Genomic DNA, 19,347 nt, shown 5'->3' on the forward strand with positions numbered 1-19,347 from the left:
AAAACACTAATAACATATTCTTCCTTCACAATTACTCCTACCCCATTTCTCTTCCTTTTCACACTATGGTAGAACAGTTTATATCCACCTCTGATGCTTCTGACACAGTACATCTACCTTTCTCAGCTCAATCATGTCAGCCAGCTTTCTCCCTTTTCCAGTCCAAGTGCCAACATTCAAAGTTCAGACTCTGAACTCCACACTCTTTCCCTTCCTGCTGTTCCATTGCCTTTGAACTCACTTTTCGCCTCTAGTTCTCCTTCTCCTTCTTTGCCCAGTAGTAGCATAGTTTCCGTCTTTACCCTGCTGGACAGCAGCATTAGTGGCAGCCACATGTAACCCAGGCCTCGACCGATCCAGTATGGATATTCTATTTCTCATCCACATGAGAATTATTTATTATTATTATTTATTATTTAACACCGGTTTTATGCCGGATGCCCTTCCTGATGCAACCCTCCCCAATTTAACTGGGCATGGGACCGGCACTAAGACCACACTGTCTTGTGCAACCTTGGTGGCTGGATTAAATTTTTTGTTAAAGGAGTGGTCCATTTCCATGGATTATCAGGGTAAAATATGTTGGACGGATTGCCCTAATTTATTCTCATTTTTTGATTTTTTTTTGTGAACAGACTATAGTATAACTTCACTAATGGTCAAAATAAGCATGTGACAATACATCTGGAGTTTTTATTACACAACAAATTCATAGCAAACTAAGTGTTATCTATGGAAGAATTTGCCAGCAATGTTTTTTTTTATTCTATAAAGTGGTCTCATTTTGTGTGTTTGTACAGCTTCAAATAGAGCAATCTCCACTGCTATATTCTTTCTTTGTATCTTCATCAATATCTTGCTAGGCTCAGCTCTGTGTGGCGGCTGGTCAGGGCGAATCTGAAGATATCAGAGACCTCCGTAAAATGATTTGCAGACCAAAAAAGTTTCATTTCAGGCAGCAGGTGAATCTTGCTGCACTAGACATACACCAAAGGGTTCCATCCTATAAACTGTCTCCACAATATTTTGGCCTGTATATTATTTATTGGAGAGTTTTTTCCCATTTTGTATACTGTGGTGCTTCCAGCTCATTTAAAGATTGAAGGTACATTCCATATCTCAAGACTCGTGTGTACATATAAGAGTTCTTTGTTACTTCTGAATAGTCAAGCAACAAGTCATGTAATCTGCCTGATTATGTAGTGATTAACTGATTATCTTTCTTTGTCCTGTTCCTTGAATTCCAAGATTCATCAAAGGGATTTTGATTTCAGTATACATTCATTGAAATAGATACTACAACTTTGAATCAGTGCTTGCTTTTTCATAGTTTATTCTCATATTTTCAGAGTTTTCAGTCGCTGTTTTGTTTCAAGTCATGTTTTGCACTCTCTCTTTCTCTCTCTGTTTATGTATATTAAAACAATTCTTTTTTTTCACTACTACTCAGATGGCAAGTGTTTCGTTTCTTATTAATGAGAGACTGATTTTTCTTTTCTTTCTTTTTTCACAAAGTTGCAGAACTTGCTGGCAATGGCAGAACGGGTGAGTATACTTTACATTTCTTTTTGCCATATCTCCCATGCCTTTGGCACTATGCATGTTCTTATATTATTTATTGTCATATTATAAACCTTAATATTTGAATGTAAAGTACTGCATTTTGATTTGAAATTGTGAAGTTCACAAATTAGTATTTTTTTTAATTAATGTGGTTTAGAATATACATTTACTTTTAAAATAAAATGCCTTTATTAGGCCTGGTCAGCTGACATCATTAAAAGATGCTGTTCACAAAAGTTACATCTTAAATTATTATAGAACCATCTAGATGTGCCAGGGTTGTGGTGGAAATAAAGTAATATCAAACAGGTAAAATAAAATACAGGCCTTCATTAATAATACATAAGCAAAGGGTTCACAGAGGTTACAACAAACTACAACATAAAACCCAATACTAATATTTACATACAGTACTTAACAGACCGTTATCATTGCACAATGCTGTTTATCAAGGCAGTAGGAGGATTTTATGAGTTAGGTGCCCTCAAGACTGGTGCTGACATGAGAGCTTGTGTCAAGTCATGAAATGGAGTGTCTTTTTTTCATCCCATATCACTGTGTTGGGTGCTCACTTTTTTGTAAAATTAGTCAAGGGTACCGCTCTCTTGGAGAAAAAGGGAAAAAATCTATGGTAGTGCCCCGCTGACCCCAGAAAGCCTGGACTTGCCACTTGGTTCTCAGATGAGCTATTTCACAATGGCATCGACACTCTGGCAATACTGTATCCTGCCCAACAGGTAGCCCAAATACTTAGTCTCTGTTATTCCAAAGAAGCACTACTTGAAGTTTATCTCTAGCCCGGCATTACTTAGTGTCAGGAGCCTAGCTTGAATATGTTGTATTTGCTTCTTCCATGTGTCAGAATAGATGACAATGTCATCCTAATAGGCAGCACTATAGGCATTGTGGGACCGTAGTATTCTGTCCAGCAGACGATGGAAGGTCACTGGTGCCTCTGCAACCCAAATGGGAGCACACGATACTGCCAGTGTACACTAAAGGTGGTAAGTGCAGTCTTTTCCTTGGAAGAGTCAATTAAACAAAGTTGCCAGTACCCTTTTGTGAAGTATAGGGTGGTCTGATACTAAGCTTTACTGAGCCAATCAAGAGTTTGTCCACTCATGGCATTGGATAAGCATCAAAGTGAGAGACTTTATTAAGCTGATGGAAGTCATTGCATAAGTGCGAACTTCCATTGAGCTACAGTATCGGCATAATGGGGCTGGACCAGGGATTAAATCTTTTCTCAATAACGTATATTGTAGCTCTAGCATTCACTTCATTTAAAAGTCAATTTTTTAACGTTTCACCTCCAAACAGCTTCTCAAACAATAAGCCCAGGTTCCATTATGACGCAGTCATACACAATCAGTGAATTCTGAGCAAGTCATTCGTTCACCACATCAAGGATGGACAAGATAGCTGGTTCAAGCTGTTTTCTTTACTTTTCTGTCAAATTTGGGCCGGAATTAAGGGATATTCACTGAGAAAAGAAACAACGGAGCTAAGTAGAGTAGTAGTCGGGTTCTCTTTCCATCCATGGCTTCATCATGTTTACACGATACACCTGTTGAGACAGCTGTTTGGCAGTTTCACCAAATAATCAATCAGCCCTTTAATTTTGAAAGGACCTTGCCAATGTGGCAAAAGATTTGAATGTGAGCTTAGAATGAGCAGCATGAAATGTTTGCCAGGCTGAAACTCACACAGGCTTGTGCCACAGTTGAAACAATGGGCCTGAACTGATTGCACCTGCACAATGTTCTCTTTTACTATGGGTCTAATTTTATCAAATCTCTTGAGTAACTGCACAATATATTCCAAATTATTAGCGGCTGGGAGGGTCTTTTCCTTCTAGTCTTTATTTAAGATGTTGAACAGTACCTGGGGTTGTCACCCATATAGCAATTCAACGGGGGAGAAGCCCCTAGAGGCTTAGAGGACTTCCTGGTATGCAAATAAGATGAGGGGAAGTAAACGGTCTCAGTTCCTTCCGTCCTTGCTGACCATCTTCTGTAGCATTTGCTTGAGTGTTTGGTTGAACTGCTGTACTAAACCATCAGTGTGAGGATGTTACACTGAGGGAGGAATTGAGAAGCCATTAGACCACAGGTCCAACCCCTGGTTCAGTGGGTTATTATCATCGCCAGAGACCCTAAGCTGTCCCCCATGTGCCTGTGCATGACAATAGATAAAAAGAATCTAAATGACCAACAATTTGAAAATAAATAAAGGAATCACTAATAGACAAAAAAAATACATCTCTAGGCATCCTGTTGTTGCAGTCTCACAGACTCGTACTTTACTGGCAAGAAAAGTACATTAGATGGAGTGCATATTGTTAAAGTGAAGTATTTTGCAAGGTGCCACAAACTACACTTGCAGAATAACAAGATATTTGTAGAAGTCTTTAACCAAGAGATATCTTTGAAACTTTATTGAAATCATTCTTATTACAGTGCATCCGGAAAGTATTCACAGCGATCACTTTTTCCACATTTTGTTATGTTACAGCCTTATTCCAAAATTGATTAAATTAATTTTTTTCCTCAGAATTCTACACATAACACCCCATAATGAAAACGTGAAAAAAGTTTACTTGAGGTTTTTGCAAATTTATTAAAAATAAAAAAACTGGGAAATCACATGTACATAAGTATTCACAGCCTTTGCCATTTAGCTCCAAATTGAGCTCAGGTGCATCCTGTTTCCCCTGATCATCCTTGAGATGTTTCTGCAGCTTAATTGGAGTCCACCTGTGGTAAATTCAGTTGATTGGACATGATTTGGAAAGGCACACAACTGTCTATATAAGGTCCCACAGTTGACAGTTCATGTCAGAGCACAAACCAAGCATAATGTCAAAGGAATTGTCTGTAGACCTCAGAGACAGGATTGTCTCGAGACACAAATCTGGGGAAGGTTACAGAAAAATTTCTGCTGCTTTGAAGGTCCCAATGAGCACAGTGGCCACCATGATCCGTAAGTGGAAGAAGTTTGAAACCACCAGGACTCTTCCTAGATCTGGCCGGCCATCTAAACTGAGCGATCAGGGGAGAAGGGCCTTAGTCAGGGAGGTGACCAAGAACCCGATGGTCACTCTGTCAGAGCACCAGAAGTCCTCTGTGGAGAGAGGATAACCTTCCAGAAGGACAACCATCTCTGCACCAATCTACCAATCAGGCCTGTATGGTAGAGTGGCCAGACGGAAGCTACTCCTTAGTAAAAGGCACATGGCAGCCCACCTGGAGTTTGCCAAAAAGGCACCTGAAGGACTGTCAGACCATGAGAAACAAAATTCTCTGGTCTGATGAGACAAAGATTGAACTCTTTGCTGTGAATGCCAGGCGTCACATTTGGAGGAAACCAGGCACTGCTCATCACCAAGCCAATACCATCCCTACAGTGAAGCATGGTGGTGGCAGCATCATGCTGTGGGAATGTTTTTCAGCGGCAGGAACTGGGAGACTAGTCAGGATAAAGGGAAAGATGACTGCAGCAATGTACAGAGACATCCTGGATGAAAACCTGCTCCAGAGCGCTCTTGACCTCAGACTGGGGCGACACTTCATCTTTCAGCAGGACAACAACCCTAAACACACAGCCAAGATATCAAAGGAGTGGCTTCAGGACAACTCTGTGAATGTCCTTGAGTGGCCCAGCCAGAGCCCAGACTTGAATTCGATTGAACATCTCTGGAGAGATCTTAAAATGGCCGTGCACCGACGCTTCCCATCCAACCTGATGGAGCTTGAGAGGTGCTGCAAAGAGGAATGGGTGAAACTGGCCAAGGATAGGTGTGCCAAGCTTGTGGCATCATATTCAAAAAGACTTGAGGCTGTAATTGCTGCCAAAGGTGCATCGACAAAGTATTGAGCAAAGGCTGTGAATACTTATGTACATGTGATTTCTCCGTTTTTTCATTTTTAACAAATTTGCAAAAACCTCAAGTAAACTTTTTTCACGTTATCATTATGGGGTGTTGTGTGTAGGAAAAAAATGAATTTAATCCATTTTGGAATGAGGCTGTAACATAACAAAATGTGGAAAAAGTGATGCGCTGTCAATACTTTCCGGATGCACTGTATGTTTCAATTCATATTTTACCTGAGTAACCTCTTCCTAAGGAATATTTATGTATAGTAATGCAGAGAATGTGGCTATGGAGGAATATATTCAAGATAATATCCACAATGGGTTCATTTCTGGTTGTTTAGTAGTCTGATTGATGCTGGATGTTTTTCATTGACAAAAACATAGGGGTGTCCAGCCATGTACTGATTATCAGGAGCAATGTAGGATTACAGTTGAAAATAATTATCATTTCCCCCGATACTATCCTTATTCAGTCAAGTCAAAAAATCCACTGTTTTCACTAAACCAGACCATCATAGTGCATATAATTTAATTGGAAACAGGATGGGAGATTAATGGAAAACTGCATTTAATACTACCATCAGAAATTACAAACATAAAGTGATTGCCTGTGTTTTGGCAAATGCACCAAAGGTATTTCAAGCGTTTAATAAAAACATCTTCTGTGATGTGTTGGGTTTTTATGTACTGACTTGCCTGTCAGCTCTATCCTTAACATCCTTCTCCCAGTATACCCAGCGTCTCTCCTCTGCACATGTCCAAAGCAAAGCAATCTCGCCTTTCTGACTTTGTCCAACTTGAGCTGACCCTCAACTGTCCTCATTTCTAATCCTGTTCATCTTCGTCACACCCAGTGCCACTGTCTCCAGCTCATATAAAAAATCTGGTCTCACTACCGTCCTGTAGACTTTCCCTTTCACTCTTGCTGATACTCATCTATTACAAATCACTCCTTACACTCTTCTCCACCCATTCCACCCTGCCTTCACTCTCTTTTTCACTTCTCTTCCACAATCCCTATTACTCTGTCCTGTTAATCCAAAATATTTAAACTTATCCACCTTCGCCAACTCTACTCCCTCATTCTCACCATTCCACCGACCTCCATCTCATTTACACACATGTATTCTGTCTTGTTCCTACTGACCTTCATTCCTCTCCTCTCTAGAGCACATCTCCACCTCTCCAGTGTCTCCTCGATCTGTTCCCTACTCTAGCTACAGATCACATTGTTATCAGCAAACATCATAGTCCACGAAGACTCCTGTCTAATCTCATCTATCAACCTCTCCATCACTACTGCAAATTAGAAAGGGCTCAGAGCCGATCCCTGATGTAGTCCCACTTCCACCTTGAATGTATCAGTCATTCCTACCGTAGACCTCACCACTGTCACATTTCCTTCGTACATAACTTGTACAACTCTTACGTACTTCTCTGACACTCCCAACTTCCTCATACTATACCACAGCTCCTCTACAGGCACCCTGTCATATGCTTTCTCCAGGTCCACAAAGACAAAGATTCCTTCTGGCCTTCTCTATACTTCTTCATTAACACCCTCAGAGCAAACACTGCATCTGTTGTGCTCTTTCTTGGCATGAAACAGTACTGCTGCTCACTAATCATCACCTCCCTCAATAACCTAGCTTCTTCTACTCTTTTCCATAACTTCATGCTGTGGCTCATCCATTTTATCCCGCTGTAGTTACTGCAGTCCTACACATCCCCCTTATTCTTAAATATTGGCACCAGTACACTTCTCCACTCCTCAGGCATCCTCTCACTTTCCAAGATTCCATTAAACAATCTGGTTAAAAACTCCACTTCCATCTCTACTAAACAACTCCATGGTTCCACAGGCATGTCATCTGGACCAACGGCCTTTCAATTCTTCATCCTCTTCATGGCTGTCCTTACTTCCTCCTTGCTAATCCATTGCACTTCCTGATTCACTATTTTCACATCATGCAACCTGTTCTCTCTCTCATTCTCTTCATTCATCAGCCTCTCAAAGTACTTGTGAGTAAGTTTCTTTCTTTGTCCTTTATTACCCTAACCTGGTGCACTACTTTCCCAACTCGGTCGTCCTACCTAGCCAATCGGTACAGCTCCTTTTTTCCCTCCTTAGTGTCCAGCCTTTCATACAACTCATTATATGCCTTTTCTTTAGCCTTCGCCACCTGTCCCTTCAACTTATGCCTTATCTCTTTGTACTTTTGTCTACTTTCTGCATTTCTCTAAAGATCCCACTTCTTCTTCGCCATGCTCTTCCTCTGTATACTCTCCTGTACTTCCCATTCCACCACCAGGTTTCCTTTTTCTCCTTCCTCTGTCCAGATGTTATGCCAAATACCCTTCTTGCTGTCACCCCTACTACTTCTGCTGTAGTTGCCCAGCTGTCTGGTAACTTTTCACCGCCACCCAGTGCCTATCTTACCTCCTCCCTAAACTCATCCTTGCAGTCTTCCTTTTTCAACTTCCACCATTTGATACTTCGCTCTGCGCTCCCTCTATTCCTCTTCTTGATTTCCAACTTCATCCTACAGACAACAATCCTATAGTGCCTAACTACACTTTACCCTGCCACCACTTTGCAGTCTTCAATCTCCTTCAGTTTGACTCTTCTGCATAGGATGTAATCTACCTATGTGTATCTTCTACCACCCTTGTACATCACCCTATGTTCCTCTCTCTTCTTAAAATACATATTCACCACAGCCATGTCCATCCTTTTCGCAAAATCCAATATCATCTGACCTTCTTCATTCCTCTCCTTGACACCATACCTACCCATCACCTCCTCGTCTCCTCTGTTCCCTTCACTAACATGTCCATTGAAATCTCAAACCCAACTTGCATGGCATATGTACTAACAACATTCATCACCACACCTCCAATTTCTAGCTTCATAATCATTACTCTGTCCGTCTCTCTTTTCACCTACAAAACACTCTTGACATACTCTTCCATCAGAATAACCCCTACCCCATTTCTCCTCCCATCCACACTATGAAAAACAATTTGAATCCACCTTTGATCCACCTGGCCACCTTTCTCCTTTCCTCCTGCCATGTCTAACACCACTTCTTCTCTTTCTTTGGCCAACAGTAGCTCAATTTCTGCCAGTTCCCTGTTGGCTGACAGTACTGGTGGCGGCCGTTGTTAACCTGGCCGTCGACTGATACTGATACAAATGAATATTTGTATTGTTGTCAGCATATTGATCCCCCCACCCACACCCCCATTTATCTGGGCTTGGGACCGGCACAAAGAAACACACTGGATTGTGCATCCCCTGAGACTGGGTTATGAAATCACATCTTCATAATGTTAAAAATCGGTTACTTGTTTATGTAATAATCTTTAAATCTGAAGTAAGAGTTATTCGGAATTAAAGTTCCCTGAAAGTTTAAAACAAGTGCAATGATTTCTTGGAGGTTTCCAATTATTATTATCAGTTCATTAAAGACGTTAACACTATCAAAACTCCAATTATATGTTAATAAACAAAAACAATAGAACACAAGAAGATCAAGATGCTTTTAATACATTAAAACGTTTGTTCACTGCTGTTCCAGTATTAAGGTATCCTGACCCTTCTCTTCAATTTAGTCTCAAGTATATGGGTGGATGCAATCCTAGTGCAAAAGTTTTATGACACTGCTTATTTTTCTAACAAGTTAATTATTGCTGAGTAAAATTATGACATAGGTATTCAAGATTACTATCAATCAAATTAGCTCGTGAAGAAAGGTGACATTGACTTGAGAGTGCCACTTTTCCATTCATAATATTTATGGATCATCAAAATGAGATATATTTCAAAAGTGACAAATGGCTAAATACAAAACAAGACAGGGGTAGCTCTGGTTTGACTTTGTGTCGAATGAGCGGTTGCTCACGTAGTCCTGAATGAGACACTTCACCTGCATTGTGATGGAGCTTCAGTTATGGCACTACAGCCAAGTGGCACGATTCCCCAAGGGTGATCTGGCTCACAGGATCCTCATTGTTGAGGACCCCTGCAAATGGACCAGGCCAAGGCGACGCCCACGTAACACCATGCTGTGGCAGACAGAGGGTCATTTAAAGAGGGTGGAACAGGACCGCCTGTCTGTCTTGGGGGTTGTCAGCTTGGATCCTGAGCCATTTTGTCATGTGGTGGGTGCGGCAACGTTCTGCACCAGTGCATGGTCCCCAACTTGACCTGACCTCCTTTCTTCACACCACAATACCACCGTATTATTAATAGTAGACAGGTTTTCAACATTCACCCATTGTTCCACTTCAAAAATTGCCTACACCTAAACAGTTAGCCAATTTTCTATTATTTCTATTATTTCTTTAGGCTGCTCCCATTTAGGGGTACCACATCAGATTATCCATCTCCATCTGTCCCTGTCTTTTGCATCATTTTCTGCCACACCAAAGGCCTTCATGTCCTCCCTCACCACATTCATAAACTTCTGCTTTGGCCTTCCACTTTTCCTTTTGCCTTGCGGTTCTATCTTCAAAATTGTTTTTCTAATTTACCCCTCACCTCACCTTTGCAGGTGCCCAAACCATCTCAATCTACCCTCTCTCAATTGGTCTCCAAACTGTTGCACCTGTGTTGTTCCTCTAATATACTCATTCCTAATCTTGTCTACCCTCATTATTTGAAGTAAAAATTGTAGCATCTTCAGCTGTGCCACTTCCAGCTCCGCTACCTGTTTTTTCATCAGTGCCACCATCTCCAAACCATACAACATAGCTGGTCTCACTATGATTTTATAGACCTTCCCTTTCACTCTTGCAGTTCCTCTTCTATTATAAATCACTCCGGTCACTCTTCTCTATCCAGTTAATCATCCCTGCACTCTCCATTTCACCTCTCTGTTGCACTCCCCATTGTTTTGGACTGTTGTACCAAGTATTTAAATTCATCTCCCCTCACCACCTCTGCTCCTTGTAGTCACAACCTTCCACCACCTTCCCTCTCATTCATGCACATGTACTCCGTCTTACTCATCACCATTGATGTAATCCCAGTCTCACCTTAAACCAAGCTGTCAGTCACAGTGTCCTTATACATATCCTGAACCACCCTCACATAGTTTTCTTCCTCATACAGTACCATAACTCCCCTCTTATCATCCTGTCATATGCTTTCTCTAAGTCCACAAACATGCCATGCAATTCCTTCTGATCTTCTCTGTATTTTTCCATCAACACCTGAAAGATGGTGCTGACTGGTGTGGCCGACCATCTGCTCATTTCATTAATTTATGTTTTAATTTAATTTTTATGTGTTACTATATCCCAGTGGCTACTGTTCTATGATCCCCTTTCCCTACCTAATTTCTTTTCTGGCATGCTATCCTCTCAATTTTCTTTTTCTGAATGGTGTTTATTTGAACTTCCATTCTTGTTTTATTCATCACCTGACTTCTTTACCTGGACACCGGTGTTCACCTGTTTGAGTGAGAAGAGTGTTATTTTCTCCCGACAGTGACGTTGAAGGTGAGCTGACATTGCTGTTAAACAATGCCTGCTCAATCTTTCCTAGCCAGGCCAGGATTCCTGATGATTGATAAACATCTTTGACCCATCTTCTCCCATACAGCACCCTGGCCCTTGCCCTCAGGCACTGGAAACTGGATTTAATTTCTCCATCAAGGAGGTGTCATTCATTCTCCGTGTGTTCTAGGAGAGTAACCTTCACATGCTCACCCGATCTTGTCCTGCAGCGATCTTTCTATCTTTCTAGTCTATCAAGGCTTCTCTCCTGAATGTGAGATCAGTGTCTTTTGAAAGTATTATCCTGCAAGACTTTATTACCTTAAAGAAACGGGGCTTATTTTTCATCACTGAGATCTGGATTGTTAATGATGACTCATTCATGTTTACTGTCTTTGTACCACCAAGTTAGTAATTTTTGAAGTCTTCTCGGTTGTCTCATCATGTGTAATGCCACTGTTTTTAAAAGTCTACTCTTGTGTTGGAGCTTTACAAGGGGTCTGTTTAGTAGCTTTGAACTGCATCTTTTCAAAGTGTGTAGCTCTTCTTTGTTGTATGCTGTGGTTTATTGGCCTCCTGTAATTAATGACACTTTCGTTTCTGAATTCTCTGATCTATTGGCTGATATTAATCTCTCCTATGATAAAGTACTTATTGTTGATGACTTTAACATAGAAGTTTGTTGTTTATCTAAAACTTTGGTTAATGACTTTCTATCATTATTAGACTTATTTGTCTTTATCCAGCATATTAATGCTGCAACTCACTCTCTCCATCACACTGTTGATCTTATTCTTACACTTTCAACTTTAAATTCTTCATGTAAAACGGTTTTAGATTCTGTTGCTCCCCTCAAGATACGCTGTAAAAAGGGAAGACCTGCTGCACGGCTTAATGACACTACATGGCATCTGCTCCGTGCCCGTAGAAATGCTAAATGGTGGTGGAAGAAACACAGTCTGACTGTATCTTAGCAGATTTTAAGCATTTCTCTGTTCAAATTCCAGCAGGCAGTAAATTAATATAAATCTGATTACTTCTCTAATTTGGTGTCCTCTCATTCTAAAAAACCTCGGGTCTTATTTAATGCAATTAATGTGGCTATTTACCCCCATTCAGAGACAGGATTAAACCGTACTGTTTTTTCGTGTGAGCAGTTTCTTTTATTCTTTGTCAGCAAAATCAATAGTATCTATGTGAGGGACAGTTGTATGTTACTGTTCTGATTGTACACTTGTTGGCCTAATTCTTCGGCTTGAAAGAACCACAGCTACACCAGAGAGTAGATAACACCCTTTTCCAGCTTGCTTCAATTACTTTAATAGCTGTGTATACGTAAGTGTATGAGTGGTATCTAAACAGAAATAAATGAATACAATAAGTGCACAAATACAAATGGAATACATTGTAAAAGGAACAGACTCAACACACTTAAAAAGGTTTGGGGCAGACACATGTATATTATTCCTGGCTGCAAAAGGTTTTTTATATAGCACAGAGATGTTCTCAGTACAGAGTCTTAAACAGAACTGTCAAGGGTTTGTAAAGATGGCGGTTTTAATGGTCCAGACAGGAAGTGACGTAAGGGAACCAGTAGTGATATTCTACAGAAGTCAAGTTGGGTGCTGGAAGTGATGTTCTTCTGGGCTCCAGAACCGGAAGTGACGTCATCTATTCTGAATCAGACCGGTTTTCCTGCAGCTGGTCTGTAGAGATAACAGGAGAAGGTTTAGTGCACCCCGCGACCCCCTGGCCTGGCATGGAATTACCTTTGCTTTGTCTATACAACGTCCTCCTAGTCGCACGTGTGTGACAACATATATGAATATAACTAATTAAATGGCAAACTTACATAGTATTCAGGAAGAAAAATGTTAAACATCAATTACTCAACTTTACATATTGTTTAATCAAACCAGGAGGTGGCAGTATTAACCTGAATAAAAGGTATAGCGTAATGTCCAAGATGGCATTCGTTTACAAAAAAAACCTTTACATTTAATACTGCAAAAATCAACACATTTTAACATCTTGGAGTGAAGTAAAGTACAGTGCATCTCCCCCCAAAGGTCAACAGTGCACAGACTTAACAATATGTTAATTCGCAAATAGCAAATATAGCTATAAAAGTGCTTTTGTATACTTGCACTGAACATCAACATAAGTTGCAACATTAATTAAGATATTAAGTTACAGAGAACACTGCAAAAAAGAAACAACTTACTTTGTCAGTAACGCACAACACGCAGTTACAAAAGGTAACAGCAAACTATAAGTTGAAAAAATGCAAGCAAGCAGGAAGAGACTGTGGACACATTACAATTCAGGAACAAAACGCTGTACATGCACAATAGTCTTGTATGGCGTGTCTTGCCTAGGTTCAGCAAAAAGAAGGGAATTTTGTACAATCCGCTCTTGCATTGTTCCAACTGGCTGTGTACTTCCTGTTGTTAATCTTGGCATTGTCTTGGAATATTTTGATGTTGTTTCACTTTCACAGCTAAAAAGTACAACTGACACACTTAAACTTACTACTAGTCCTCTTGATGTTGTTCCACCATACCACAGACTGGGAGCTTTTGATGTCTTGGGTCTTGATTTGTTGTATAATTATAAATGGTTCTAAATGGTTGAGGGGTTGCAACCATGTATAAAAAAGCAGCGTTAGATCCTGGAGTTTTAGCTAATTTTCACCTGGTTTCCCAATCGCCATTTCTCACTGAAATATTTTAAAGAATTATTTATAGTCAATTGGTGATCATCTTAACTCCAACAATTAATTTGAGATCTACAAGTCTTTCTTTAGGCATTATCATGGTGTTGAGATGGCTCTCCTGAAAGTACTCAATGATATCTCTCTTATTACTGACTATGGTGGTGCTGCAGTCCTTGTCCTCCTAAACATTTCTGCAGCTTTTAACACTATTGCGGCTTGAACATCTAGTGGGGCTTATAATGCTCCTGTTAGATATTGCATTCTTCAGGTATGCATTTTGGGACCTAGGAAGATTAATATTTCTTTTCAATGTTATGCTGATTAAATACAGGTTTATATTCATGTGTGCAACTCTGCAATGAATCAGTTGCACAACTGTCTTGTAGAACTAAGATCCTGGATGGCTAACAATTTTCTCGATATCAGTCAAAATAAAATGAAAGTGTGGATAGCTGGTCCTGCAGACAAACTTCAGATTAGTTTTGAACCTCACATTGGTTCTCCATCTCTGCCCTTTTGCTGACGTTTGCAAACCTCTAGTTTGGAATCTTCGTATTATTTTTGACAGTAACATATCTTTTGAGACATTGATTAATTCTGTGGTCAGGAGTTGCTTTTTCCAGCTTCATCTTTTAGCTAAGGTTAAGCCTTTTTTATCTCCTCGGGATCTTGAGGAAGTTACTCGTGCTTTTATCTTTTCTTGGCTTGATTACTGTAACTCATTGTATTTTGGATTCAGCAAATCCCTGATACGCGGGTTGCAGTTGGTTCAGAATGCTGCTGGAGTCAGATGAGGTGGCTTGGACATCTGATCAGGATGCCTCCTGGATGCCTCCCTGGTGAGGTGTTCCGGGCACGTCCAACCGGGAGAAGACCCCGGGGAAGACCCAGGACACGCTGGAGGGACTATGTCTCCTGGCTGGCCTGGGAATGCCTTGGGATTCTCCTGGAACAGCTAGAAGAAGTTGCTGGGTAGAGGGAAGTCTGGGCCTCTCTACTCAAGCTGCTGCCCCCACGACCCGACCTCGGATGGGCGGAAGAGGATGGATGGATGGATGGATGGAACTAGACAAAAATATAGCATTGATGCCCTGATAAGCTGTGTTCTAATTATTAGTTTAATATAATTATGCTGCAAAAACCAGAACCAGTGTTGTGTACAAGTGATAGGTGGGGATGTTTTCTGCGCAGAGCAAGAACGCATTTGGATTGATAACGAAACAAAATTATAAATTGTAAATGAGTTGTTCATCTTGCTAGAAATTATTATCAGTGTAATGTTTATGTTTATTTTTGTTATTGCCTCTGCGGTTTAGGGCCAGCAGTTTATCCCGACCAATACCCCCAAGTCGCCAGATGGAGCCATCCCTGCAACATGGAGGGGCCCCAAATCCAGCAGGGCATCATGGAACTTAGAATTTTAATTCACAGCCCTGCTGGATACCGTGGGGGCCGCCAGGGGACACTGCAGGGAGGCTCAGGGACTTGTATCATCCGTATAGCCCGGAAGTACTTCCCAGTCACGGGGACAGAGGAAATGACATACTTCCAGGCTGAAGAAAAGGAGTTTTCATCTGACCCGGAAGTGCTGGGAAATCATATGGACTGAGGGACAGAAACACTTCAGGGTCATGAAATTTAAATGGACTGTGGGAGATCCTAGAAGTGGGCCGAGTTGGGAGGAAGGGTGACTGAGCTGCTGGGTGGATTGGACGATTGTGAATTGTATTATTGTGATTTTTGTTTATTATTGGAAGTATAGTGGAGAGAGTGGTGCTTAGTGCACAATTGGAAATATTAAAGTCAATTATTGGGACTTTTACCTGGTGTCTGAGCGTGTTGTCTGAGGGGTCAGGGGTCGACAGAGCCCCCTATCTACCACACCTCATAAATTTCAACTGCTCTGTCACAGAAGGACAGTCTGAAAATGATTTTTTAAGCATTTGTGGATAAAAATTAAAGAATTTTACTTTTTTCATTCATGAGTGATATTTTTCAGAGCCCTGCTGCTTACACACGAATTGTAGTGAGCCTTTTGGCCAATAATGCCGCCCCCAAAAATGTGACGCCCGGGGTGAACCACCCCCTCCACCCGCCACTACTACACCACTGGCTATATACCCTGCTACCATGTTATAGTCTCTAACTTCTTTCTCATTGCATTTCCTACATAGAACATAGTCCATACATCACCCTGTGTCCCTCCTTCTTCTTATAATATGTATTCACCTCTGTCATTTTCATCCTTTTTGCAAAGTCAGCTACAATATGCCTTTAAACATTTTTCTCCTTAACACCATACCTGCCCATCACTACTGTTCTTTTTGCCAATATGCCCATTAAGGTCTGCTCCAATCACCATTACAGTATTTCTTCTTTGGGTATAACCTCCACCATTCCATCTAACTTACTCCAGAAATCTTTCTCCTTCATTGACTTGCACAGCATAAGTGTCGATGACATTTAACATTGCCCCTTCAATTTCCAACTCTATGCTCATCATTCTGTCAGACTTTCTCTTCACTTCCAAAACACCAATAAAATATTCTTCCTTCACAATTACTCCTACCCTGTTTCTCTTCCTGTTCTCACTATGGTAGAACAGTTTATATCCACCTCCAATGCTTCTGACACAGTACATCTACCTTTCTCAGCTCAATCATGTCAGCCAGCTTTCTCCCTTTTCCAGTTCAAGTGCCAACATTCAAAGTTCAGAATCTGAACTCCACACTCTTTCCCTTCCTGCTGTTCCATTGCCTTTGAACTCACTTTTCGCCTCTAGTTCTCCTTCTCCTTCTTTATCCAGTAGTAGCATAGTTTCCGTCTTTACCCTGCTGGACAGCAGCATTGGTGGCAGCCACATGTAACCCAGGCCTCGACCGATCCAGTATGGATATTCTATTTCTCATCCACATGAGAATTATTTATTATTTTATTATTTATTATTTGACACAGGTTTTATGCCAGATGCCCTTCCTGACGCAACCTTCCCCAATTTAACCGGGCATGGGACCGGCACTAAAACCACACTAGCTTGTGCAGCCTCGGTAGCTGGATTACATTTTTTGTTAAAAGAGTGGTCCATTTCCATAGATTCTCAGGATCAAATATGTTGGACAGATTGCCCTAAATTATTCTCATTTTTTAAATTTTTTTCTGTGAATAGACTGTAGTATAACTTTTACTTCTGGATATTATCCAAAAGCTAATGGTCAAAATATGCATGTGACAATACATCTGTAGAATGTTTTTATTACACAACAAATTCATAGCAAACTAAGTGTTATCTATGGAAGAATTTGCCAGCAATGTTTTTTTTTATTCTATAAAGTGGTCTCATTTTGTGTGTTTGTACAGCTTCAAATAGAGCAATCTCCACTGCTATATTCTTTCTTTGTATCTTCATCAATATCTTGCTAGGCTCAGCTCTGTGTGGCGGCTGGTCAGGGCGAATCTGAAGATATCAGAGACCTCCGTAAAATGATTTGCAGACCAAAAAAGTTTCATTTCAGGCAGCAGGTGAATCTTGCTGCACTAGACATACACCAAAGGGTTCCATCCTATAAACTGTCTCCACAATATTTTGGCCTGTATATTATTTATTGGAGAGTTTTTTCCCATTTTGTATACTGTGGTGCTTCCAGCTCATTTGAAGATTGAAGGTACATTCCATATCTCAAGACTCGTGTGTACATATAAGAGTTCTTTGTTACTTCTGAATAGTCAAGCAACAAGTCATGTAATCTGCCTGATTATGTAGTGATTAACTGATTATCTTTCTTTGTCCTGTTCCTTGAATTCCAAGATTCATCAAAGGGATTTTGATTTCAGTATACATTCATTGAAATAGATACTACAACTTTGAATCAGTGCTTGCTTTTTCATAGTTTATTCTCATATTTTCAGAGTTTTCAGTCGCTGTTTTGTTTCAAGTCATGTTTTGCACTCTCTCTTTCTCTCTCTGTTTATGTATATTAAAACAATTCTTTTTTTTCACTACTGCTCAGATGGCAAGTGTTTCGTTTCTTATTAATGAGAGACTGATTTTTCTTTTCGTTCTTTTTTCACAAAGTTGAAGAACTTGCTGGCAATGGCAGAATGGGTGAGTATACTTTCCAACATTTCTCTTTGTCATATCTCCCATACCTTTGGCACTATGCATGTTCTTATATTATTTATTGTCATATTATAAACCTTAATATTTTAATGTAAAGTACTGTATTTTGATTTGAAATTGTGAAGTTCACAAATTAGTATTTTCTTTAAATAATGTGGTTTAGAATATACATTTACTTTTAAAATAAAATGCCTTTATTAGGCCTGGTCAGCTGACATCATTTAAAGTTGCTGTTCACAAAAGTTACATCTTAAATTATTTTAGAAGCATCTAGATGTGCCAGGGTTGTGGTGGAAATAAAGTAATATCAAACAGGTAAAATAAAATACAGGCCTTCATTAATAATACATAAGCAAAGGGTTCACAGAGGTTACAACAAACTACAACATAAAACCCAATACTAATATTTACATACAGTACTTAACAGACCGTTATCATTGCACAATGCTGTTTATCAAGGCAGTAGGAGGATTTTATGAGTTAGGTGCCCTCAAGACTGGTGCTGACATGAGAGCTTGTGTCAAGTCATGAAATGGAGTGTCTTTTTTTCATCCCATATCACTGTGTTGGGTGCTCACTTTTTTGTAAAATTAGTCAAGGGTACCGCTCTCTTGGAGAAAAAGGGAAAAAATCTATGGTAGTGCCCCGCTGACCCCAGAAAGCCTGGACTTGCCACTTGGTTCTCAGATGAGCTATTTCACAATGGCATCGACACTCTGGCAATACTGTATCCTGCCCAACAGGTAGCCCAAATATTTAGTCTCTGTTATTCCAAAGAAGCACTACTTGAAGTTTATCTCTAGCCCGGCATTACTTAGTGTCAGGAGCCTAGCTTGAATATGTTGTATTTGCTTCTTCCATGTGTCAGAATAGATGACAATGTCATCCTAATAGGCAGCACTATAGGCATTGTGGGACCGTAGTATTCTGTCCAGCAGACGATGGAAGGTCACTGGTGCCTCTGCAACCCAAATGGGAGGACATGCCTGTGTCCACTAGAGTTGCTAAATGCGGCCTTTTCCTTGGCAGAGTCAATTAAAGAAACTTACCAATACCCTTTTGTTAAGTCAACGGTGGTCAGATACTAAGCTTTACCAAACCAACTAAGGATTTGTCCAGTTGTGAAATTGGATAAGCAGCAAACTGAGAGACTTGATTAAGCTGATGGAAGTCATTGCAAAAGTGGAAACTTCCAATGGGCTTTGGGATCAGCATGATGGGGCTAGACCAGGGATTAAATCTTTACATACGTTTTGCCTCCAGGAGTCTTCTCAAACGATAAGCCCAGGCTCCATTATGATGCAGTTATACGCAATCAGGGAATTCTGAGTAAGTCATTCGTTAGCCACATCAAGGATGGACAAGATATTTGGTTCAAGCTGTTGTTGTTGCTTGGCTGTCAAATTTGGACTGAAATTAAGGGATTTTCATTGAGAAAAGAAAAAAACGAAGCTGAGTGGAGTAGTGGTCGGGTTCTCTTGCCATCCTGACTTCATCATGTTTACAAGATTCACCCGTTCAGGCGGGCAATGATTTGGCTGTTTCACCAAACAATCATATAGAGGGGTCCTTT

The 19,347-nt window shown here is 40.4% G+C and overlaps 1 protein-coding gene across 5 annotated transcripts in view; it reads left to right on the forward strand.

Moving 5' to 3' along the window:
* The window catches only part of LOC120536903, a 405,177-nt gene that overhangs the window by 138,663 nt on the left and 247,167 nt on the right, over positions 1 to 19,347 (forward strand). For all 5 annotated transcript variants that reach the window (XM_039765454.1, XM_039765455.1, XM_039765456.1 and 2 more), the window contains exons 6-7: positions 1,516 to 1,545; positions 17,730 to 17,759. In XM_039765454.1, coding sequence (XP_039621388.1) covers positions 1,516 to 1,545; positions 17,730 to 17,759 — 60 coding nt within the window. The remainder of the gene's footprint in view (positions 1 to 1,515; positions 1,546 to 17,729; positions 17,760 to 19,347) is intronic.

Source organism: Polypterus senegalus, chromosome 10 (genome assembly GCF_016835505.1).
Source record: "Polypterus senegalus isolate Bchr_013 chromosome 10, ASM1683550v1, whole genome shotgun sequence".
Lineage (NCBI taxonomy): Eukaryota > Metazoa > Chordata > Cladistia > Polypteriformes > Polypteridae > Polypterus > Polypterus senegalus.